Source organism: Mixophyes fleayi, chromosome 4, assembly GCF_038048845.1.
Source record: "Mixophyes fleayi isolate aMixFle1 chromosome 4, aMixFle1.hap1, whole genome shotgun sequence".
Classification (NCBI taxonomy): domain Eukaryota; kingdom Metazoa; phylum Chordata; class Amphibia; order Anura; family Limnodynastidae; genus Mixophyes; species Mixophyes fleayi.
The window spans coordinates 48,651,082-48,677,971 of record NC_134405.1 but is presented as its reverse complement, the minus strand read 5'-3'; the positions used below and the strand labels follow the sequence as shown (position 1 = coordinate 48,677,971).

General features: G+C 40.0%; 1 protein-coding gene across 1 annotated transcript in view; it reads right to left on the bottom strand.

The window, feature by feature from the left end:
* The window catches only part of LOC142150644 (adhesion G protein-coupled receptor E3-like), a 96,851-nt gene that overhangs the window by 48,079 nt on the left and 21,882 nt on the right, over positions 1-26,890 (bottom strand). Inside the window, exons 5-11 of the mRNA XM_075205839.1 lie at positions 22,576-22,707; positions 18,260-18,382; positions 16,521-16,643; positions 14,778-14,900; positions 13,035-13,157; positions 6,677-6,756; positions 2,014-2,097 (exon numbers count right to left, since the gene is read on the bottom strand). Of these exons, the coding sequence (XP_075061940.1) occupies positions 2,014-2,097; positions 6,677-6,756; positions 13,035-13,157; positions 14,778-14,900; positions 16,521-16,643; positions 18,260-18,382; positions 22,576-22,707 (788 nt within the window). The remainder of the gene's footprint in view (positions 1-2,013; positions 2,098-6,676; positions 6,757-13,034; positions 13,158-14,777; positions 14,901-16,520; positions 16,644-18,259; positions 18,383-22,575; positions 22,708-26,890) is intronic.

The window sequence follows — 26,890 nt, the reverse complement described above, 5'->3', positions numbered from 1 at the left end:
AGTAAGGAGTAGGTGGCCCTTGTTGCCACAATACATGCATACATGCAAAGGCCCAGGAATCGTGGATCCTTCTTCTGAAGAGAGACGGTAGTTGCCTAACTGCATGGGCTCCGGAATATCCAATAGTGCAGGGTAGGATGTTGGTGGGGAGCATGAAGAGGCGGACGTATCTCTCTCAGCTTTCCTTTCCTTAATCCTACGATCAATCTTGATTACCAACTGCATCAGGCTTTCCAGGGAAGTTGGTATAGGGTACTGCACTAAAGAATATTTGATTTGCTCAGAGACACCTAGACGGAATTGACTCCGAAGTTCCGGGTCATTACACTCACTATCAGTGAACCATCGCCTAAACTATGCGCAATATTATTCTGCAGTGCAGCGCCCTTGTTTTAAGGTCCTGATATGAGACTCTGCCGAGGCCACCCTGTTCGGGTCGTCATAGAGCAGACTCAAGGCATTAAAGAAGGCTTCACTTGAGTGCAGAGAGGGACTCGTAGGAGGAAGACTGAATACCCAAGGGTCTCCTTGGAGCAGAGAGATTATGATGCCTACTCTTTGCTGCGCAGAACCTGAAGAACATTGTCTTAAGCTTACAATTCTCTTTAAAGTTGCGGAATAGCACTCTATCACCAGAGAAACGGTCGGGTAAATTCAATTTGGGTTCCACTGTGGAGCCTGAAGGAGCTTGCTGAGCATGCGAGATTCTAAGGGCTTCTTCTTGGAGCAGGTCAGTAACCAGGGACTGAGAACTATAACCGCCAGGAGGCTAAGCCCTCCCTGCCTTAAATACATAGAGCCACCAATAGCACCATGCATAAGTTAATTAGCCTCAGGAGGATGTTGATTAATATTCCCTAGTGATCCTGATTCATAGCGTCCCGTCCGTTGCCTTAGCAACGGCAGTGGCAAAACTGGAATTAACATCCCGGTCGTCATGGAAACAGCCGGGACACAGCCAGGATAAGAGAGTGAGTCGCGATGGCTATGGGAATTACCATGGCTCATAACACTAATCCAGTGTTCTCCTTATGGATTTCGTATAACACTCTCTTAGAGGGCCGTGACCTGCGGGGCAGTGGCCGCAAAGACCATACCTCCTTGCGGGGGTCCCTGGCAAAGACAACCTGCTTTGTTAGACTCTGCGTCTCCGGGTAGAGTAGCGTTAAAATAGGCAGATCCGGGGATCCTAAATTTCTGCCGTGGACTGTGACAATACTTACATCAAGAGCTGAATTTTTTTTTAGATTGATAAACGCTGTTTGGATTTGGAGTGCCGCTTCTTACAATTTTTCCCCACATGACCTTTCTACTAGTAGAGGTTGAAAAAGTACCTCTAGTGCCAGTACTAGTATTGGGTTGCTCCCAATTTATATACTGATCCATGATTGACAACAGAAGTAAATCTATTTGAAGTTGGAGCTACTTGTAGCTAGCAGCTGCCACCACACCAGGTGAACGCCCAATGAGAAAGGGAAATTGTAATTGAGACACTTCTACACAATATAATTTAATTTAATACAATTGCTTTGCTAAAAAAAGTTAATTTTTTTGAGCTGTGCAGCCTTTTGCCAATATTGCTGAAAATATTGACAGCTGTTAGGTGGTCGTTAGAAAATATGCTTTTAATGACTGTAGATTATTGTTAAATTGTATAAATTCTAATGTAGGAACAAAAACAGCTAAAAATTACACAATGGTATATGTTTTTACCAATTTTTTTATGAAATCCAGACCCAAAACCAATACCAAAACACGATGATACTTTTTGAAACAGAACTAAAACCAAAAACACTGGGAACTCGGCACATCTCTAATAATTACTACTACCACCCATTATACAATATAACCAAGGCATAGGTACCAAGCTCTATTAGTAAAGATCTTTTCCCCTTTGACTTTGGGGTACAGTCGGTATAGACTTCATGATCAGGACTCTGCATGTATCATGCTATATGGCCAGAAACCACCAGCATGTACTACAATATGATATGATATCTCTGAATTGCTCACCTCTGTAGTGTTGAAGCTGTTATTAGCTTGGCAGGAAGAATTCAGAAGATCTAATGTGGTCTGGAGCACAGAGCAGACTGCATCCTGAAGGTTAGAGAAAGTGGTGATATTTTTGGAAAAAAAACTATGATCATAGATAGCTGCATCATTTCCATTCAATGCTTACAGGCAAATTGAATAACTAGCAGTAGAATAACCCTTAAAAGAAGTGGACAAAATAAAAAGTTTGCTATAGTGTGTAGAACAAAGGTCCATACATTTCTCATTGGATGTGATCGAAGTTCCAAAAATCTCCTCCATTGGGTGAATTTGATGATTCTGCCCTTGCACACAAATGGGCCCAAATGAAGGAAAATAATAGTAATAGTGTGTACCTATATTAAAAAATCTAATTTTATGTGAGAAGCTTTCTTAGCAAATTAGTCTTTTCTATTTTCTTAGATGTGAGAAATTATTCTGAATTTGGCTGCAAACTGAAGATAAAGAAAAAAATACTGCTCTCCATGTATTGCAGAAATGGATATGTGCTTTATTATGTGTCTTTACACTCGCCTATTATAAGAGGCAATAAAACCTTTTCTGTGTACATTATTTGTTACTGTGATCAATTCCAGGGATTCTCAACAAAATAAAAATAAATATATAGCACAAGGGTTAGCATTGCTGCCTAAACAGCCCTTGGGTTATGTGTTTAATTCTTACTATGGCCTTATCTGTGGTCAGGGCCTGATTAAGGGTTCTGGCCGCCCTAGGCTAATACGGCCGCAACGCCCCCCCCCCCTCCTACGAATATATAGGTGTATAGGAACACTCCTGAATATGAATGTTCAGGTGTATTCTCCAGCATTCAAATTTAGACAGATTGTGCCATTGTCTCTTACCTGTCCTTGCTCTTCTCTCTTGCAACTTTGTTATCCTCTCGCTGGCTTCTGGAAAGTTGGCGTCCTTTTTTGAAAATGCAAAAATGTATTATAATGCAAACCCTGAATGATTAGGCCCTTTAGTTAAAACAAAACACTCCATTATGGCCAGCTAAAAGTATCTCATTGGACAGGCATATATAAGCAATATCTGAAAATTTGTTGTCAATCAAATACAAACCTCTACCAGCCCCATCTCACTAATATTTAGTATTCTAGTGATTGCTGAGACCACCCATGTGACCCCCACACAATCATGAGATTCTGCCCCCAAAGCTGCTCTATTATTTAAAATACCCCCTGCAGTCATTTTCCTTAACCACAACCCCCCCCCCCACGGCCATTTTCCTTAACCCCTGCTGCAGCCATTTTCTTTACCTCCCACCCTGCATCCATCCCCCTTGCAGCTATTTTCCTTACCTCCACTCTGCTAGCTAGCTATCCCCCCCGTCACATCAAAACTCCCCCAGTCACATATATCAGCCCTCCTTCATACATATCAACCTCTCTACCTCCCTATAGATTTTCATGGCAGCCCCCCCTCCCACCCTATAGATTTGTATGACAGTCCCCCTCTCCCTCCCTATACATATGCATGACAGTCCCCCCTCTCCCTCCCTATAGATATGCAGGGTAGTCCCCCCCTCTCCCTATAGATATGCAGGGTAGTTACCCCCCCTCTCTATAGATATGCAGTGTAGTTCCCCCCCTCCCTATAGATATGCAGGGTAGTCCCCCCCTCCCTATAGATATGCAGGGTAGTTCCCCCCCCCCTTCCTATAGATATGCAGGGCAGTTCCCCCTCCCTATAGATATGCAGGGCAGTTCTCCCCCTCCCTATAGATATGCAGGGCAGTCCCCCCCCCTCCTTATAGATATGCAGGGCAGTTCCCCCCCTCCCTATAGATATGCAGGGCAGTTCCCCCCCTCCCTATAGATATGCAGGGCAGTTCCCCCCCCCTCCCTATAGATATGCAGGAAAGTTCCCCCCCCTCCCTATAGATATGCAGGGAAGTTCCCCCCCCCTCCCTATAGATATGCAGGGCAGTTCCCCCCCTCCCTATAGATATGCAGGGCAGTTCCCCCCCCCCCTCCCTATAGATATGCAGGGCAGTTCCCCCCCCCTCCCTATAGATATGAAGGGCAGTTCCCCCCCCCTATAGATATGCAGGGCAGTTCCCCCCCCCTCCCTATAGATATGCAGGGCAGTTCCCCCCCCTCCCTATAGATATGAAGGGCAGTTCCCCCCCCTCCCTATAGATATGCAGGGCAGTTCCCCCCTTCACTTGCCTGTAGTTGTGCCAGCGTCGCTCCTCTCCTCAAATCAGCAGATAGGAAGTGAAGACGTCCTGCTTCCTGTCTGCTGCACAGCAACAGGCAGCCTGGCGATTGGCTGTGTGTTGCTAACCACTGACCACCAATGCTTTTGATCGTCGAGCCCTCCACCCCCCTGCGGTGACCCCCCCCCCCCCACGGCGACCCCCCCTCCCCCACCCCGGAAAAACAAATGAATGAAGAAAAAATAAAAAATAAAAAAAAAAATAATACCCACAGTGCCGTGCCCCCCGGGACCCAGCGCCCCAGGCTGCAGCCTGGTCAGCCTAGTGGTTGTTCAGGCCCTGTCTGTGGTTTTACTCTGAGTAATCCGGCTTCCTCCCACACTGTTGTAGGAACTGTGAGCTCTAAAGGAGCAGGGAGTGATGTGATGGCTGCCTCACCTTCAGCAACAATGTAGCGTGCTTTAATTCATATTAGGAGAAAAGCACTATATAAATAATCATTATTATTATGTAATGGTCTTTCTCAAAATTCAGAGAATGTTTGAGAATAATATGCTCACATTTAAGATAAATTAAAGAAACTTTTAACGTCTTAAAAAATCTGACATCAATCTCTTAGTAACAATCTTTATTCTGAAGATAATGGGGCAATATTTTCTTCTAAGATATAATAAAATATCTTGGTAAGTGAGGTCTCAATTTAAAAACAAATATATGTATGGCCCAAAAAAAAGGAACTTTGTTTGATAGACATGTTTGGCATCAGTAGTTGTGGGGAGTGATGTAGCTGTGTCGCCATTTGCCATTGCGAGTTTGGAGAACCTCTTGGTGAGTTTATTCTCAACTTAAAAACACATATGTATGGTCCAAGAATAAGAACACTCTCTGTTTAACATTAGGACCACCCTATTAGCAGAAGCGCCTTGACTGGGCGAGTGGCTTACCATACATTTGCAAATGTGTACAACTGAAAATTTTGCATTTTTAAGTACAAATAAAAATAGCAGCTCCTTTGCTAGTTATAGCAGTTGGCTGGGTGATTTTTCTCTGTATTTGTTCCTTTCTAGATAACCCCGCCCTTTCAAGCACCTGCTATGAACTTATAAATCGATTGAGAAACTTCCACTTCTTTTTTAATATGATAAAATATGTTGCATAAAGGAATGCACTCACAATGTATTTGATGTCTGTATTAATGAAAATAAAATGCTTCAATTTTATACAGTTTCATTTTCACACTAGTAATTACAGTATCATTGGGGATAGCAGACTCCATGCTATACGGTAAAGGTTACAGCAATCTTACACACCTTCCTGATGAAGCAGGCAGAAAACCTGTGAAACGCGTAACAGTGGTGACTTCAGCCAAAATTGGAGAGATGTCTAACTAGCTATAACACAGGACCAGAGAAGGAATCCATCTTGAATATATACGGGAAGACTTCTGCTACTGGATAAATTGGGACTACTTTATGTATCACTGGAGATGTAATTACCAATTGCATCCTCTCATTTGGAGACAGTGTTACACTGCACATATACAAATCAAATTTTAAATAGTTTACATAAGATATAAATATAGGGAGAATATGAGAGGGGTATTTAAAGCAGAGAGGGTCCTGGCAGACGTTACCTTATTTTATCGTGTCTGGCACCCACCTCTCATTAACCAGGGAAATACGTGGGAGATATTGAGGGGTAAAAATTACCCTGATCACATTTGCTGTGGGAAATGAGGTGCAGCAATGGTCGCACAAAGTTATTTTGCCACAGTGAATATCAGACAGGTTAAATGTTTATTTAACTTACAGGTTAAAAGTTTATTTAACCTATCTTAAAGTTGAATATATTTCTTATGCCTCAAACATTCACTAAATCTTGACACAGAAAGCACTATTTTTCTTTCTTTGATTTTTATAATCACTCCCCTACTCCCTGAAATTGACAGCTCATAGTTGGCAAGTGTAATGACATATATACATTTCTGTAATAGGGCAGCACGGTGGCGTAGTGGTTAGCACTTCTGCCTTACAGAACTGGGGTCATGAGTTCAATTGCCGACCATGGCCTTATCTGTGAATAGTTTGTATGTTCTCCCCGTGTTTGCGTGGGTTTCCTCCGGGTGCTCAGGTTTCCTCCCACACTCCAAAAACAGTGTGTGTGTGTGTGTGTGTGTTAGGGAATTTAGACTGTAAGCCCCAATGGGGCAGGGACTGATGTGAGTGAGTTCTCTGTACAGCGCTGCAGAATTAGTGGCGCTATATAAATAAATGATGATGATGATGATGATGTAATACACAGACAGTGCTGTCCAATTTTTTGTCTAATTTCCCACACCGAAGAAGAATAAAGATAAAACCTTCAATCACCAGCAGCATAACATAGGTAATTAGGACTCAAATTAATAGATGGCATGTATGTAGACCCATCTTGACTGTGCCCCCACAAACACACATTACTTACCGGTGTAGGCAGCCTGGCACATCTGTCCAGTTCATCAGAGTTTGTAAAACTGGTTTTACATTTCTGCATCAGTTTATAATCTAGAAACAATGAAAATGAAAGTAATCACAGATTTACACTACCCTGTTTAGTTATCTAAAGCTAACATTTTTTTATTTATTATTTTATATTGTTTATTGATAATTTTGTAGGGGAAATAACATGAAAGACAAACCAGAAATGGTAATAAACAAATAAAGGACAATTAGGTCCATGTAAAACAACATACAGACTCCACGATAGTCTTGACCTAGGAATATACGTACACAAAGTGAAAGCAATTTTCTAGGTACCATGCAATGAACATTTTAGCATTTTTTAGGGAAAGGGAAAGATAAGAGAAAGAAAGGAGGGAGGAAAAAGGAATAGACCAAGAGAAGCAAGAGGGAGGCTGGAGGGAGAATGAGAAAGAAAGAGGAGAGGGGGAGGTAACATGAAGAATAAAAAAGCAGTAAGACAGTCAGGTAGCAGAGGATGGTATCTGCCCTAAACAGAATCCCGCCTAATGATGGAATAGCGATTGATTATGATAAGAGGACCAGGGAGCTCAGACTTTATGAAAGGAATCCTAGGAGCCCCTTAGAATGCTAGTAATATGTTCCATTTTATAAACCCAGTTGCAGACCGAACGGAGTGTCGGCGGAGAGGAGTTCTTCCAAGAGGCTGCAAACTGGCAGATCACCGCACTCATAATGTGTCTAAGAAGCTTGTGGGAGTAAGAGGGGAGGTCAGGGATAGGTAAGGTGAATATCACGTACTTGGGGTCAGAAGAGATAGAGGTAACAAGAACAGCAGAAGCGAAAAAGATGACAGCAGACCAGAAGGGACGAAGCCAGGGATAGCTCCATCATACATGCAGGAAGGTGCCAGCTTGATCACAATTCTTCCAGCAGGCATTGCTCACCTGTGGATAGATACTATGTTGCCTAGAGGGGACATAATACCACTCATTATTCCTTTAACAGGGTTGTTAAAGGAATAATGAGCTTTGATATGACACCTGTGAGAAGCTGAATTTACGCCATTGTCATCTTATTACTACAATACAGCGTTCCTTTGTATACTGTACTAGCCATATCCTCTTAGACGGCCTTCCCATTGTCACTTTACTACTCATATATTACAGTATTTAAAATATTTGCTTTTACACTTTTCCAGTCTACAAGCTGTGATGTTTCACTGAGTGAATTAAACTTTGCCTGTCAAAAATGTTTGGATTTTGTAACTACCTAACACAAAGATTTATTGAAACTCCTGTCACACGTTACTATGTTGTGATTACTATTCTGCATATTCAACTGTATATTAGATGCAGTATATTTTAATAGAAATTCTGCGCAATGGTTTTTGCTAGGTGGCTTATAGTAAACATTAATTTACTGGTGTCTTTTTCTCCTTGTATATCTTGCCCATAACAGCTATTTTAAACATGCTTTTATATAAAAACAAACACCTCTTTCCTTTACTTCCTAAACATTTTATAACCTCCCAAAATAACTGCAAGTCACATATCTTGCTACATCTTATCTTGCTACATCTTAATTGTCTTCCAATATCCTTAATTCTAGTTAATCTATTTTGTTGGGAGGACTCCTAACACTTGTTGCCATACATTCATATTTTTACAGTCACTTTTAGTATTATTCGTCTGTTTCTTGCCTATCTAACTCCTCCCCCCAGTCATCTTTAATGTTCCTTGACTATGCCCTATACCTTCTTGTCTACTCTATCTTGCATACAATTACATATACATCGTCTCTCTAGTTCCTAATTTAAAATTACCTCCAGTCTTCCAACCATCTATTGCATGGGACAGTTTCACCTTTCTCATTGAGGTCAAAGAGAAATTGGCTGAAGTCTCCAAAACCCCCAAACTTGCTCCTATAAAATTCCCCTGCACCATTTAGGAGGGGAGTTCATCTAAAACACCCACTTTTTTGGAATCCTTGATAATCACTATCAATATCTGTATTTAACAAGATTCATGATAGTGATATAAAACAAATATTGTTACAGTGTAGCTACTATATATAGCAGACTGGGTGATATTGTTTCCGTTTTATATCTGATTGCTTTATATCCTTCAATCAGCCTTGATGTTAGATGATAACAATTATGTAGCTATAAACAAGATTCAATATAACTTTGCTCTGATACTTAGGCTTTCTATTTCATTGAAGAAATCCAATGTTGATATTCTTAACAAGAAATAATATATCCTCTGTAAATAGTGTAACTTACCGGTAATATTCACAACTCACTTGGCAGTGTTATATATTTAATGTGCTATTCGTACATAGAGGCTAATGCAGTATGTTATAAATGTAAAAATGTTTCTCTTCCATCCCAACTTCTCAGATAATATATAAGGAGGTTCAGGAATATTATTAGTTATATCTTTCCTATTCTGAAGTGTATAAATAGTGAATTCAGTTAAGGTATGTCTGCTTAAAACATGTTTTGAACTCTTGTTTGATCAATCTTACTTCTATCTCAGAAAGAGTTCCTGGCAGACTCACTTCTCAGAACTCTGTTAGCCTAATCCAATGTCTGGCAAACAGCCTCTAACACTAAAGAGTGAATTGTATATCTCAAAGTGTGGTGATACTATAAGTTTATAGTTGTAGCATTTGTACTGAGACTGGAGTCCCAAGTCATTTGTAGGAATATCCTGATTTCAGCTCCATCTTGTACCCCATTGTATATGCAGGGCTGCTACCAAGAGAAATTCAGGGCCCCGGTACAACAAATTCATGGGTCCCCCCTCATAGACGACTGAGCTTAAAAAAAATTCAGGGGTTTGGTCATACAATTGGGGGCATGGTAATGCACCATTGGGGCGTGGCTAGCACATCAAAATCACTAGGCCATGAATTCACTGGAGCGTGACATATGTCCAAGCACTCCTAACTTTCAGGACATCTAGCACCACAGTGTAGTATAGAAAGAATGCAGTGTGTACAGAAAGAGTTCAGTCTTGGCCTGCACCTTACATTTTGCACAACACTCACCAAAAATTGGCATTGTCCCTACTAGAATCACAACATTTCACACACTCTGCTGCTCTCTCCTACCTGTTCTTTTCACTTTCACCACCTGTGGCTGCTGCTTTCTTTAGTTGCGGCTTGCCTGGATCCTGGAATGTTGGAGGACCCATTTGGAAAAAAAAGTGAAAGACATTTGGTAGTTTTACAATGAAGGCAGTATGGGAAGTGACGGTATGCCATACCACCATATACATCCCCACTTAGATCACTTTGTAAAATTAAATGTTGTACTGTATTGATCTTTTTAAGCACTGCTAGATTACCTAACATGTCCCCTAAAGGCTCTATCCATAACTTGTGATCACAATGGCACCCAGTCAACTGGAGGCACTGAAGACTTTACGGGATGTCTCTTGCGAGTGGTCATTGTGATGGCCTGCTGAAGACAAAATGGAAGTTGAACTGCTAGAAGTTAGTAAGAGAAACTGTGTCTTTAAGAGATTATTCAAGGTTGAGTTATGAGCAATATTAGTTTCTCAGCTTCTTCAGTCCTAAGTGGGAGACGTTCTCATTACATACTGTAGACAGTCTGAATATACAGGGCTATGAGATTCTGATTAGTAGAGTTGTCTTTCAGTAAAACTTTCCATAAAAGATGTGCAATCATGTGAATATTATTGGTTAAGTGTTTGCACAGTATTTTACATGTTTATCACATATGTATTAGGATTAAGACAATCAGACAATATGCTAATATGTTTATCTGTTATAACCTATTGTCACACTTCTACTATCACAGATGGAATACAATAGACAGGTAGTTCTAAAGTAAACAGGATTTATTTTACAAATTTAAAGTATCCAACAAGTGAAGCCAAGGTAGGTAAAGGTCTTGTGGAAGTATCAGCCAACTGCAATCCAAATCACAAGAGGGAGCCAAGTTCTGTGGGAGTATCTGGCTCAGATTCAAACACAATACACAAGCAAAGGCTTCAAAACAGGAAGTGTCTTTTATAGGCCCAAACAGGAAATGTGAACCAAGATGGAATCTTCCTGAGACAGTCCTGACCATCTTGGATTAGGGCTATTCTAAGGGCAAGTTCATAACACTTATAGTGTAATTTAATATGATATTAATTAACAAGGAATGTTTTATTGTAAAATAATATGTACTATGATGATTAAGTAGTTTAGACTCTAACACTTTGTAAGTGTATTTTCTTGGCTTGCAATGATTTTGAAAAGCTAGCTCAGTATGTGTGTTTAATAAAGACATATTGGCAAAACAATATCTTTTTTCCAGATTTATTTCGTAACAGTCATCATTGTTGTGCTGGAAGAGTCAGTAAACTCAGGGACTATTCACCCTAGAAAAGACTGTTAAGGTCAGTGTCCAGGATATCCAATTTAAATATGCCCCTTTGTTGTGCCAAGTGGAAACCCCTTTCGATTTTCCCATGCACTCTCAGACAGCCCTGGAGCTGACCACCACAAGGGGGCTGATTGAGCATATAATAGATGGGGAAGCAAGATGACAGGCCTTCGATATGGTACTCAATGTGCTGAACGCAATTCTCCTTGGGAAACAACCCAGTTTTAAATTGGAACCTCACTGGTACTTCTGCAACGGAAGCTAGATAGGAAAATAATAGTCTGGCCGATGCTCTAGTACCGATTTCTTTAATTCTGGTGTGCATCAGTAGTGAAACTGCAATTGATGTTCTTTCTGCAGATCATATACCACAATCTTTGCTCCACCCCATGGAGCCTAAGTATCCTCATGTCTGCAGATGCATTATTAACTGTTACAGTTATCAGCAGTCTTCCTTGTGATGTTCCTTGTGATGCTAATCGCTGCTGGGAATTCCTGCCGTTGTGACCTGGTGCTGGACTATATAAAATCTTTGTAAGTTCATATATTGCTGTGACTGGAGAATCATTTTGGTTACTGCTGCTGTGAACTACCTCCACCACTATGCTGTGCTTTTCATACCACCTGGTTAGCACCTTTATCATCTAGTTGCTTGTAGATGAATAGGGGATGTCAACATCTTTTACTTGGCACAGGATCTCAAGGTCTGCCTTTGGCAGTCAGCTGAACTTAAACATTGAGTGTGTCCTCAAGTGCTCCAGTTACTTCCTTCATGGATAACGTGGCTCACTTGAACCAATCGTCATATATTCACTTGAGACTATCTCACAATTTGCCACCAGTCAGGTAGTCTGTGACATGATGGGTTTTACTTTGCCACTAAGTCAGGGGTTTACAAAATGTTTAGGGTTTGCTTACCATTACTATCCTACTATTATTGACCCCTCCTTATGGTGCCACTTGCCCATACCAGACAATCCCTGACTATAAGTTCCAACTGTTCCCCCTGTTGTAGGTGAATAGTTGGGGATTCCTCCAGGTTCCTTCACCGGCTCCTTGTGCCACTTGTTTTTGGGTTGTGTGCGTAACTGCTGCAGCACCTCTTTGCTGGTTTTTCTGCTTAGATTCTCATAACTGCTTAATTTGGGTAAGGACACTTGGGTAGCAGGAAGAGCAGTGATTCAGGATGCTGGGCTCAACACAGGACAGACAGGGCTGGATTAGACTGTTAGCTTTTATTGATAGGTCACAGCAACACAGCAGGCATAGGTGAACCATGGAACAAGCCAGGATCTTTAGAAACAGTTATGATTATTGCTCAGATATAGCTCCCAAAAAGAGTTATTACACACACACCCATGGGGTATGCAATAACTCATCCCCATGGGGCTTTTAGCCCTTAATATACAGTTTTACACACTCATGCTGGTAGATGGAGATCTAGCCCTCCATCCCTTTAACTAGTCCAGATTGTTTCATTTATTTATTAGGAGAAATCAGCCTGGACCCTGCCTTTACCTTACATTGCTACCAGTGGTGCAGGGGAGGGAGTGTTGCAGGGGGTGTTCTCCTCTGTCTATGTGCTGTCCCTGTCTTTAAAAACAATCAAACAAACTACCAGAAAAACAAATAACTTTGAGATGCCCAAAGCTTAAACCTGACGTGGCTGCGTGTGCTTGAGTTTCACACTCCCCTACTCTAAAATCATGGTCTAGCACCACCTCTAAGCTAAATGTGGCTCAAGGTCTCACAGCCAATACTCCGGTGCTACGTTCCTACATATAACAAACATAATAACATTATTTTCTAATCATTCCCATTTGCTGTGAAATGATGCATCTTTTGACCCTTTTCCTTTATACATTAGCTATTTCGGACGACTAAGTACATATAATTTCATATACTCATGATATACACAGTGGTAAAGACAATGATGTAGATAATATAATATGATACTCACCTTCACATGTATTGGAGGTATTTATAAACCCATTCTGACAGTTACATTGATAGGAACCAGCTGTATTTCTGCAGTCACTGTTATGACCACAGATATTCGGAAGTTCCATGCATTCATCTATATCTGTGGAAGAAGATAAAAAAATATCTTAACAGAACAAATAAGGAAGCACAAGTGACATTTGTCAATCACAACTGGTTGTTGTGCCACGAAATACATTGTTCTGCAAAGTGAATTATTTTTTTCATATAAAAGTTACTCCATATGCTCTAATCACCCTTTTGGGCAGCAACATAGATTTTATTTTTCTACGTTAAAGATCCAGTTAAATTTAAAGGGTCTCATTCATCAAGGCACGCAGGGCCTGATTATCCAATAGGCTAGCTAGGCTGTAGTCTAGGGTGCAAGGCTTTGCGGGGGGGGGGGGGGGGGGGGGTGTAAAATTGTAACATTGTATACCTCTTTTAAAGAGGCATAAACTGAAATTAATTTTAATATATCAAAGAGAATACTTGTTCTCCACAGTAAAAAGAAAACATGAAAGAAAAATGTAGTAAATATATTCTCATGGTAAAGGCTGAAGACAATGAATTTCGAAAACTCGGGAACATAAACATTAGTAGGGGGAGGATGAAGGATGCCAAATTTTAAATAAAGGAAGAGTTTTTGCCTATTGCGTACTAGCCTGGCGTGGAAGGTAAGGGGGCGCTACGAGCATATTAGCCTAGGACAGGCCTTAATTGGTGCCTTAGGCATGTATTCTGAGCGCAACCTACATTCATTATATGCACGTATTTAAGCTTTCCATCTGCCCAAATTGAACAGGACACGAATTTCAAGATGTGTGTGTCTATAATATCGGGGGCAGGTCTGCTATGCTCTACTAAATTAGACGCATCACGATACCTACGTGGATTTTAAATTTGCAAAAGAATGCACAGGGAAATAAAAGCAATCTTGCAATATTGTTACCTAATAATAATAACGGCATTAATTAAAAATATCAGTTCTACTTAAATCCTCCCAAGAGAGGATCCAATGCTGTTACATGTATTCGTTATTTATATATGATATGAATTATTGACCAAACCCCCACCCCCCTCTGCGAGCCCCCCCCCCACCGCAGGTCCCCCTCTGGTTTGTACCCTTTCCCCTTTACTTTTTTCTGTACCCCAATAACTTGCAAAGTTTTGTTCAATAAAAATGATTAATATAAAAAAGTAAAACAATCTGTGTTTTTCCATGAAATACATTTATTAGAATGTTGCTAATGTCTACTGAGCATAAAATACTTTGACAGTTACACATGATTGCAAACACATGTTATTGCATGCGTACAAGATTTGTTATCACTGCTAATCAGTACTTAGACTAGCCCTGTAGCTGGAGCAAGAGATACAGCAGAAAAACAAATAACTTTGAGATGCCCAAAGCTTAAACCTGACGTGGCTGCGTGCGCTTGAGTTTCACACTCCCCTACTCTAAATTCGTGGTCTTGCACCACCTCTAAGCCGAATGTGGCTCCAGGTCTCACAGCCAATACTCCGGTGCTACGTTCCTACCTATAACAAACATAATAACATTATTTTCTAATCATTCCCATTTGCTGTGAAATGATGCATCTTTTGACCCTTTTCCTTTATACATTAGCTATTTCGGACGACTAAGTACATATAATTTCATATACTCATGATATACACAGTGGTAAAGACAATGATGTAGATAATATAATATGATACTCACCTTCACATGTATTGGAGGTATTTATAAACCCATTCTGACAGTTACATTGATAGGAACCAGCTGTATTTCTGCAGTCACTGTTATGACCACAGATATTTGGAAGTTCCATGCATTCATCTATATCTGTGGAAGAAGATAAAAAAATATCTTAACAGAACAAATAAGGAAGCACAAGTGACATTTGTCAATCACAACTGGTTGTTGTGCCACGAAATACATTGTTCTGCAAAGTGAATTATTTTTTTCATATAAAAGTTACTCCATATGCTCTAATCACTCTTTTGGGCAGCAAAATAGATTTTATTTTTCTACGTTAAAGATCCAGTTAAATTTAAAGGGTCTCATTCATCAAGGCACGCAGGGCCTGATTATCCAATAGGCTAGCTAGGCTGTAGTCTAGGGTGCAAGGCTTTGGGGGGGGGGGGTGTGTAAAATTGTAACATTGTATACCTCTTTTAAAGAGGCATAAACTGAAATTAATTTTAATATATCAAAGAGAATACTTGTTCTCCACAGTAAAAAGAAAACATGAAAGAAAAATGTAGTAAATATATTCTCATGGTAAAGGCTGAAGACAATGAATTTCGAAAACTCGGGAACATAAACATTAGTAGGGGGAGGATGAAGGATGCCAAATTTTAAATAAAGGAAGAGTTTTTGCCTATTGTGTACTAGCCTGGCGTGGAAGGTAAGGGGGCGCTACGAGCATATTAGCCTAGGACAGGCCTTAATTGGTGCCTTAGGCATGTATTCTGAGCGCAACCTACATTCATTATATGCACGTATTTAAGCTTTCCATCTGCCCAAATTGAACAGGACACGAATTTCAAGATGTGTGTGTCTATAATATCGGGGGCAGGTCTGCTATGCTCTACTAAATTAGACGCATCACGATACCTACGTGGATTTTAAATTTGCAAAAGAATGCACAGGGAAATAAAAGCAATCTTGCAATATTGTTACCTAATAATAATAACGGCATTAATTTAAAACATCAGTTCTACTTAAATCCTCCCAAGAGAGGATCCAATGCTGTTACATGTATTTGTTATTTATATATGATATGACTTATTGACCAAACCCCCACCCCCCTCTGCGAGCCCCCCCCCCCCCCCCCCCACCGCAGGTCCCCCTCTGGTTTGTACCCTTTCCCCTTTACTTTTTTCTGTACCCCAATAACTTGCAAAGTTTTGTTCAATAAAAATGATTCATATAAAAAAGTAAAACAATCTGTGTTTTTCCATGAAATACATTTATTAGAATGTTGCTAATGTCTACTGAGCATAAAATACTTTGACAGTTACACATGATTGCAAACACATGTTATTGCATGCGTACAAGATTTGTTATCACTACTAATCAGTACTTAGACTAGCCCTGTAGCTGGAGCAAGAGATACAGCAGAAAAACAAATAACTTTGAGATGCCCAAAGCTTAAACCTGACGTGGCTGCGTGCGCTTGAGTTTCACACTCCCCTACTCTAAATTCGTGGTCTTGCACCACCTCTAAGCCGAATGTGGCTCCAGGTCTCACAGCCAATACTCCGGTGCTACGTTCCTACCTATAACAAACATAATAACATTATTTTCTAATCATTCCCATTTGCTGTGAAATGATGCATCTTTTGACCCTTTTCCTTTATACATTAGCTATTTCGGACGACTGAGTACATATAATTTCATATACTCATGATATACACAGTGGTAAAGACAATGATGTAGATAATATAATATGATACTCACCTTCACATGTATTGGAGGTATTTATAAACCCATTCTGACAGTTACATTGATAGGAACCAGCTGTATTTCTGCAGTCACTGTTATGACCACAGATATTCGGAAGTTCCATGCATTCATCTATATCTGTGGAAGAAGATAAAAAAATATCTTAACAGAACAAATAAGGATGCACAAGTGACATTTGTCAATCACAACTGGTTGTTGTGCCACGAAATACATTGTTCTGCAAAGTGAATTATTTTTTTCATATAAAAGTTACTCCATATGCTCTAATCACCCTTTTGGGCAGCAAAATAGATTTTATTTTTCTACGTTAAAGATCCAGTTAAATTTAAAGGGTCTCATTCATCAAGGCACGCAGGGCCTGATTATCCAATAGGCTAGCTAGGCTGTAGTCTAGGGTGCAAGGCTTTGGGGGGGGGGGGTGTAAAATTGTAACATTGTATACCTCTTTTAAAGAGGCATAAACTGAAATTAATTTTAATATATCAAAGAGAATACTTGTTCTCCACAGTAAAAAGAAAACATGAAAGAAAAATGTAGTAAATATATTCTCATGGTAAAGGCTGAAGACAATGAATTTCGAAAACTCGGGAACATAAACATTAGTAGGGGGAGGATGAACGATGCCAAATTTTAAATAAAGGAAGAGTTTTTGCCTATTGCGTACTAGCCTGGCGTGGAAGGTAAGGGGGCGCTACGAGCATATTAGCCTAGGACAGGCCTTAATTTGTGCCTTAGGCATGTATTCTGAGCGCAACCTACATTCATTATATGCACGTATTTAAGCTTTCCATCTGCCCAAATTGAACAGGACACGAATTTCAAGATGTGTGTGTCTATAATATCGGGGGCAGGTATGCTATGCTCTACTAAATTAGACGCATCACGATACCTACGTGGATTTTAAATTTGCAAAAGAATGCACAGGAAAATAAAAGCAATCTTGCAATATTGTTACCTAATAATAATAACGGCATTAATTTAAAATATCAGTTCTACTTAAATCCTCCCAACAGAGGATCCAATGCTGTTACATGTATTCATTATTTATATATGATATGACTTATTGACCAAACCCCCACCCCCCTCTGCGAGCCCCCCCCCCCCCCCCCACCGCAGGTCCCCCTCTGGTTTGTACCCTTTCCCCTTTACTTTTTTCTGTACCCCAATAACTTGCAAAGTTTTGTTCAATAAAAATGATTAATATAAAAAAGTAAAACAATCTGTGTTTTTCCATGAAATACATTTATTAGAATGTTGCTAATGTCTACTGAGCATAAAATACTTTGACAGTTACACATGATTGCAAACACATGTTATTGCATGCGTACAAGATTTGTTATCACTACTAATCAGTACTTAGACTAGCCCTGTAGCTGGAGCAAGAGATACAGCAGAAAAACAAATAACTTTGAGATGCCCAAAGCTTAAACCTGACGTGGCTGCGTGCGCTTGAGTTTCACACTCCCCTACTCTAAATTCATGGTCTTGCACCACCTCTAAGCCGAATGTGGCTCCAGGTCTCACAGCCAATACTCCGGTGCTACGTTCCTACATATAACAAACATAATAACATTATATTCTAATCATTCCCATTTGCTGTGAAATGATGCATCTTTTGACCCTTTTCATTTATACATTAGCTATTTCGGATTACTGAGTACATATAATTTCATATACTCATGATATACACAGTGGTAAAGACAATGATGTAGATAATATAATATGATACTCACCTTCACATGTATTGGAGGTATTTATAAACCCATTCTGACAGTTACATTGATAGGAACCAGCTGTATTTCTGCAGTCACTGTTATGACCACAGATATTCGGAAGTTCCATGCATTCATCTATATCTGTGGAAGAAGATAAAAAAAAATCTTAACAGAACAAATAAGGAAGCACAAGTGACATTTGTCAATCACAACTGTTTTTTTAAAAAATAAGTTAAATGCAACTTTTGCTTTTATTGTGACATTATTCTTTCTTGTGTATATAATCGGAATAACCTATTTGTTCACAATTTCATAACATGTTAAAACATGTTTTACTACATAAGTAGGTTGTGTACAAATAGAGTAATGTCACTTCTGCATTTAGTAGTAACACGACACTGGTATGATTGGTGTATAATACCTGGATCCATTATACCTTGATCACTTTTGTGGCAAATTTGCCACTTCAGCAGACACACGCACAAAAGAAAGAGGGAGCAGCTGGTATTCTTAGTAAAATTAAAGTTACATAGTAACATAGTTACACCAGTCCATCAAGTTCAACCTATTTTGGATATCCTGCTATTGAAATTTCTTATATTTGAAATTGATACAGATGAAGCAACTGCCAATCTGTTTCAATCTGGAAAAATCCCTCCTGACCCAATATTGTGCTCCTATCTCTTTCTGGATCCACTAATTTTCTTCATTTCAATTAACGGTCGTAACGCTGGATTCCTTGTTCCGCTAAAATATTGTCTAACCCTTTCTTAAACATATTAATTGAATCTGCCATCCCAACCTTGCCTGGCAGTGAATTCCAAATCTTGACTGCCCTTACTGTAAAGAAGCCCTTCCTTTGCTGGTTGCAAAACTTCCTCTCCTCTAACCTTAGTGGGTGATCAATTGTCCTTTGTAGAGTCAGTCCTTTGGGTAAAAAGGTTCTCATGAAAGTTCTCTGTATTGACCCTTAATGTATTTGTACATAGTAATCATATACCCTCTTAGATGCCTCTTTTCTAAAGTAAACATGCCTAAACTTTTCTCATAATTTAATGACTTCATACACTTTTTTAATTTTGACACACTTTTATTAACTTTTTCTAGTTCCAAAATGAATGTCTTTTTTATATAGAGTGGTGCCCAGAACTGTACTCAGGATAAGGTCTTACCAATAATTTATATAGTGGAAAAATTATACTGTCTTCCCTTGCATCTATATATACCCCTTTTTTATGCATGCCAATACTTTATTGGCCCTTGAGCTGCTGCTTGACATTGAGCACTATTGCTAAGTCTACTGTCTACAAGCACTCCCAAATACAGTACCCTAAATTGATCTCATGTAATTTATAGATTGTGTGCTTGTTTTTGATCTCTAAATGCATAACCTTACATTTATCTATGTTAAATTTCATCTTCCATTTTGCCACCCAATCCTCCAGTTTATTCAAGCCCCTCTGTAGAGAAACTACATCTTGCTCTGATTTTATTACCTTGTAAAGTTTAGTGTCATCTGCAAAACAGAAACTTTACTCTCTAAACCATTACCAAGGTCATTCATAAATATATTAAAAAGGAGTGGACTCAGCAGGGAACCTTGAAGTACACCACTTAAAACCTATGACCAATTGGAAAATGTTCTATTTATGCCAATTCTCTGTTTTTATTCTCCAACCAGTTTTTCAACCCAAGTAAAAATGTTGTTTCCTAGACCAAGTTCCCTTATTTTGTAAACCAACCTCTTGCGTGACACTGTTTCAAAGGCCTTTGCAAAATCTAAGTAGATCACATGTACTGTAATACCATGGTCTAAGTTTCCACTAACTTCCTCATAGAAACTAATTAGATTAGATTGACATGACCTACGGCTCACAAATCCATGCCGATTCCCACTAATAATCTTATTGTGCATCAAGTAATCCTGAATAATATCCCTTAATATACCTTCCAGTAGTTCCCCCACTAATGATGTCAGGCTTACAGGTCTATAATTCCCTGGTTGTGATCTCCTTCCCTTTTTAAATAATGGCACCACACCTGCTATTTGCCAATCCCTTGGTACTGTACCAGATGAAACTGAATCTATAAAAGTTAAGAAAAGCGGTCAAGCTATTTCTGAGTTTAGCTCCATAAGAACCCTTGGGTATTTGCCATCTGGAGCTTTATTTATCTTGATTTTATTCAGTTGCCTTCATTTGCCTTCATTTGTCAACCAAATTTTAATTAATGGTTTTGTACCATTTCTATTTTTATGTATTATTCCTGAAATTTGTTCCTCTCTAGTAAATGCTGATGAAAAGAAGAGATTATACAACTGTATCTTTATTACAGGTGACAGAAATAATTGTAATCAATAGTATATATATATTGTGAACACATGAAATTTATACCCAAGTGATAACCACACTTCAAACAACCCCCAACCTCTATATACAATACAGTCTATTCTTTAACCGAGCCAAGCTGTATAAAGACGTTCCCTGGCCAAGCTGTAGTTTTGCTAGTGGTCCTGTGGCAGTTGTCGGAATAACCGCAAGTAGGGTACATCAGTACCCTGGGAGCACCGTGGCATCCAGCCAAGCTGTAGTTTTAACAGTTCGCTATGAGGCCTCATAATATCTTAGCTGCTATTAAAGTCTATGAGTAAGTTAACCAGGCAAACTGTTACCGAAGTCCAGTGTTCCTGATGTTGTTGCTGGAGCAACAAAGCCTTTGGGTCTGCCAGATCTTTCCGACATCCTTCTTTCTGGCCAAACCGTCTTTGCTATTCTCCAGTGATGTTTTTGAGTCCCATAGATAGCAATGACAAATTCTGGCCAAAATTCTGCTGTGCTCCTCAGTTTTTGTGCATCCCAGCCGCTCAGCCAAAAACTCTCAACCAAAGTGGTAGGGACTTTGACCCCAGTCACCGTACTCCAGTATGCACAACAGGTGGACAGATCCTGATGGAGCAGGATTTCCATCCAGCAAGCTTGTTCACAGAAGATGCATATTAGTTGCAGAAGTTCAGGCACGAACCACGATCGTGCTTGTAAGAGACAACACACTAACACCAGTATTACTGGAATCCAGAAAACCCTGATGTACCCCTGCAGGGCCATTTTAAACAGTTCAAACTTCCCATGAGAGAAAGTCCCACACTGCAGGGTTATTCCAAGGTCACTTAGGATCCTATTGGCCAGCAAATCAGAGAGTAATGGAGATGGTGGGGGAGAGAAGGCATCCCCTCGTGGTGTCCCGCTTTCTGTGTTGGAGCCTAGCAGTAAGGCAAATTTCCAGGAAGAACAATAGCTTCTGATTGTCCTAATCTTTGTTGATGAATAGAACATCCATGTAGTAACCTCTTCCATGATTTTGTGATACAAAAGAGGTTTTAAATTGCCAGGAAATGGAAGTACATGGGCAGCACGGTGGCGTAGTGGTTAGCACTTCTGCCTCACATCACTGAGGTCATGAGTTCAATTCCAAACCATGGACTTATCTGTGTGGAGTTTGTATGTTCTTTCTGTGTTTGCGTGGGTTTCCTCTGGGTGCTCCGGTTTCCTCCCACACTCCAAAAACATACTGGTAGGTTAATTGGCTGCTAACAAAAATTGATCCTAGTCTGTCTCTGTCTGTGTGTGTGTATGTTAGGGAATTTAGACTGTAAGCTCCAATGGGGCAGGGACTGATGTGAGCGAGTTCTCTGTACAGCGCTGCGGAATCAGTGGCGCTATATAAATAAATGGTGATGATGATCCATGCTGTAATCCACTGAAATACATGCAAACCACCTGGCTATATTTAAGGTACTCATGAGCTTGTGTCCAACTTAAAATACAAATAAAGCATTCCACACATTCTAGGTGATATTTGGCTGACGTTTCTGGTCCAGCCCATACTGTCACACACACCCATGCTGGTAGAGGGAGATCCAGCCCAACCTCTATCAGGAGTAATAAGCCTGGACCCTGCTTTTTACCTTACAATTCTATCAGTGGTGCAGGGGAAGGTGTGTGGTTGGGAAGAGGCTTCATTAAACCCACTCAAAAAAACTATCAGGACTTTGTCCCCACCTCTAAGTTGAATGTGGCTCCAGCTTCTAACATCCTTTTTCCTGGGCTAAACTCCTACATCTAATAAACAAAAAAACACTATTTTCTAATAATTCCCATTTATTGGAACATTTTGTGCTATTTTGCAAATATGTTTTTCTTTTTTCCTTTTCTCTATTCCTTCATACATTAGTTATTTCTTTGTCAGGGAAGACTGACTACATATAATTCCATAGACTCATGAGACACACTGTGGTAAAGACAATGATGAAAATAATAATATAATATGACACTCACCTTCACATTTATTGGATATATTTGTAAACCCATTCTGACAGGTACATATATATGAACCATCTGTATTTGTACAGTCTGTGTTAGGACCACAGATACCAAGGGATTCTTTGCACTCATCTCTATCTGTGGAAGCTGATAAAGAAAGAAAACAAATTATTAACAAGACAAACAACAAAGCACAAGTGACATGTGTCAATCATTATTGCTTAATACATCATGAAATAAATGGCTCTGCATAACAAATTGATTTTGTCACACAAAAGTTATTCCAAATGCTCAAAATCAACCTTTGGGCAACAAAAAAAAATATTTTTTTTTCTATGATACAAATCCATTTAAACACAAAAGGGCTCATATAGAGGTTGAGGTCTGATTTTTTTTATATCTAAGATATATATGTGGGCCTGATCATGTTCAGATGCAAGCTTACACGCAAGTTGCATTTTAAAAACCAGCACTTAAGCATTGTTCCAACTGTATTCAATTCCAAGTGGATCTCAAGATATACGTTTCCATCTGAATCTGGGTATATGTACGCCCTTCCTAAATGTTACTTGCCTTATGTTAACAGACACAACAGACTGCAGTATATGCATATGTACAATGTAAGTTCACATCAGAATGCATACAAAAATATTTCTATTATAAAATAAATGAACAACTCTGCACAGTATAATCATTACTAAAAACATGAATTGTTAAAAAAAATATATATTTTTTTACAATAAATACATAAAACAAGATGTTCTTAATTTGTACTGTAAATACAAGGCCTGATTTATCTTCAAATACAATGGGAATGCAACTTGTATTTTATATAATCACATGTAACTTGCACGCCCATACTCCTGTATTCAAGTGCAAGCAGATCTCAAGAATTTGAATATGAGTATAAGAATTATAAAATAAATGTAATTTATTGGAACGCTATAAACTCCAAAGTGGCTATAGTGCTATGCTTAACAGTTCACATACGCTATTAATTACAATGCAACACAGAGGGAAACAATGATAACACCGATGGCTGGTTTTCCTTGTACCAGGCTTGGTAGTGATACACTACAAATATCAACCCACTTTTAGCAGACATATACAAGGGTATGGACCTATGCAGATGGGTATCAGGTAGAACTTCTACTAATCATGATCCTACAAATTTGAGTTCCATACAGTCCAGCTAAAGCCATGACCTCTCCTTTATTGCCTGTGCCATCATCCACTTAAAGACCGCTCATGTTCCCACCGTCCTGGAAGTGAAATGTCACGAAGCTGTCCTGCCACAAAATCGGGATTGGTGAAACTTATTTTTTGGTGAGTGGCAAGGTTCTAGCCTAATCCATCACAAATCCCCATCTAGCTCCTCAAAGTCTTTGCCTGAAAATGCTGAGCAATAGTAGTAAACAAACCCTCACACAAAGATCTTAATCCCAGTTGATGAGATTAAGTGGTTGGCTCCTCCTGATTTTAACCTCAGAATGACGTGTCCACCAAGTTGAGCTATAGCAGTCACTTAACTCTGGCCAGAATTCCCAGCAATTCAGAGCGCCAACACCCCACCATCTGTAATGACAGCTGTCAGTTCCAGGAACAGTATTCCACAACAATCTCAGGGCTATCTGGACAATAGGCCTCTTACTGACAGTTTTTAAATCATAATATGCAAACATATTTAAGCATGCCTCATGGCACAAATTAGCATTCTTCCCTGCTGGCCTAACTCCTGCAATGACACATGAGCCGCGGCATTCACCTACCCTCTTCTAGGAGACCAGAGCTTGGGAACTTGGAAGAGTTTTAAAGTCCCAACTCAGTCAAGTCTGGCTGTGATTTAAAGCCCCCACTGGACTTGTACCATGGTGCCAGGATTGAGCACTGACTCTTGAAAAGTACAAGTGGTACCTTCCACAGGTCTTTGCCCATGTGCCCATCTAAAGTGGGGTGACTCTTGGGCTGAACTGTAGGGAGGGCAGTAGGACATGACAATCCAGATGTCCTATTGGAAGAAATTCCTATATAATACCTGGTCACTAGTAAAATACGCTCTCTAATTATTGTTTGTATATCCCTTTTGTTTGTGCCATTGTGTGTAATATTATTGTAATATGCTACATAATACTTCTAGCGTTTGTTAGGAGCCGCGGCCGCCACAGGCAATGCCGCGACTCCCTGCTCTCCCCACCCAGCATCCTGGTCGTCTCCGTGACGACCGGGACGTCACTCCCAGGTATTCGGCACGACCATTGCCAGGGCAACGGCCGAACGCCGAGATTAACCTATCGCGTCCCGGCAATCAGTGCAGCCGGGCGCATGCGCTAACCTTCACAGCCTGTGGGCTGATTAATCAAGGTACTTGTTTAATTACCTGGTGCCTGTTGATAATTACAGGCTAAGCCCTGATTGGCTAGTATCAGTATATTAGGCAGGGAGGGCTTAGCCTCCCTGCCGGTTATAGCGTGGATTATCCTGTTGCTGACCTGCTTGTGTCCTGATTCTGTTTGCCCTGTGGATACTTTGTCCATTTGCTTTTAGACCTGCTGTTGTGACCCCTGCTTGAATCTTGGACTCTGCCTGCTTGCCTGTGACCCTGATCCTTTGGCCTGTACCTTGGACCCCGCTGTGTTGCCTGTGACCCTGACCTTTGGCGTGTTATCTGACCATTCTGCTTTGCTAGTGACCTCTGACCTCGGCTTACGTCTGACCCTCCACTGCCATCTACTCAGTCTACTGGCCTGCCGCTACAGTTCTGTGTTACAAACTTATACTAGGTCCTGGGGGCATCTGAGTACCGCTGAGCGTATAAAGCTCTATGGGAAAGGCGGCTGATAAAGGTGAACAGACCGTCAGCCTAACAGTGTTTGTTTCATAAAGTGCAGTTTAAATTAAAATTTGGCTATCCACTACAATTTGTCAAACCACAGTAAAGGTCTCTGGGGTGCTGCTGGAATAGTATGTTAGGGGTTTTCTTGGCACATTGAATGTAAAGGTGTGAATGATTATGAATATCAAAAGCTGTGTGGAAAGGAAGAGGGTGTGTGGTCTTGGCTTACCTACACAAAGTGCTTGCATTGGATGTTGTTTGGTGTAGAGGGGAGTTTCAACAGTCTGGGCTGTGGATTCCACGGAGAGAAGGAGAATAGACCTAACGTGCAAGATGAGTTTGCATGTTGGTGGTGTGTCGGAGGTCAGACACATGATTGTCTTATTACTACTTTTTGGGGTAGGTTTTGCAGGGTTTTGAAAAAGTACTGTGCTTGTACGGAATTCTATGTTCTTGATTACTCCGGTGTTGGTTTTACACTCTTACAGTTTAATCTATTTTGCAGTGGTTTATACCTCTTTTGTGACTTGTTATATAGTTCTTAAGTGGTGGGTATTTAGTGCAATGTTATAGCTAGCATGGATGCTTAGAATTATTTTTCTTTATGGTAATTGTTTATGGGTTATTTAAGGCCTGATTAATTAAGGGTTTCAAATGCTGATACGGACCATATTTTGCATACCAAACTATACATCAGAAAACTCAAGTTTATGCAATTCATCTCCAAGCGCAATAGACACGAGAGTCTATAGCTTGAGAGGCAGAACGTGGGAGGGAAGGGCTGGTTGAACGTAGTACAGTAAAGACGTTCCCAAGAAGATATGGGCGATTGAAACTAGGGCGTAAGCAGAAGTACGCTCCTTTTCAGACAAAAGCACCGTCGGGTGTGAGTGACGGATGATAGTGATGACTAGGCACGGTATACACATATACATTTTTTACATGATTGTCCGTCCAACTACACAACTGACACCCCTCAACTCATCAAATAACGATAATGATAAAATCTTTGCAGGTGGGCGCCATTGTGTCATTTAGACTTCTTTAAACAGAAAGCACAGGAAAAGACATTGCTGATTGCTCACTGAAAACAGGTGAAACTTTTCACATGAGCGTCTCAGTAGGAACAAAGCATGGCATACGTTAGTATGTGAGAATGCTTTAAATTGTCTGCCCGTTGTATTAAAATGTTCACTGTGAGACATATACAAAATGCAACCAATGAATTCTCATCTTGCATTCTTTCAAATGTTTAGACATAGTTGCATACATTGTGCAATACAGTTTTATCTTTTACAGTGTTTGAACTGTCATATACTGTGAGGATACCGGGTTTAACGTAACCTTCTGCACCGCTCAGTTGGCCTACCCGGTACCTACCCATGTCTTAGCACTGAAGTATATAGGACTTATTTTAAAGATGGGAGGATGTAATGTTAATATGTTATTGCAGAATTCATATGTGCATGGTATTTGTTGACATTCGCTTGCTAGTTA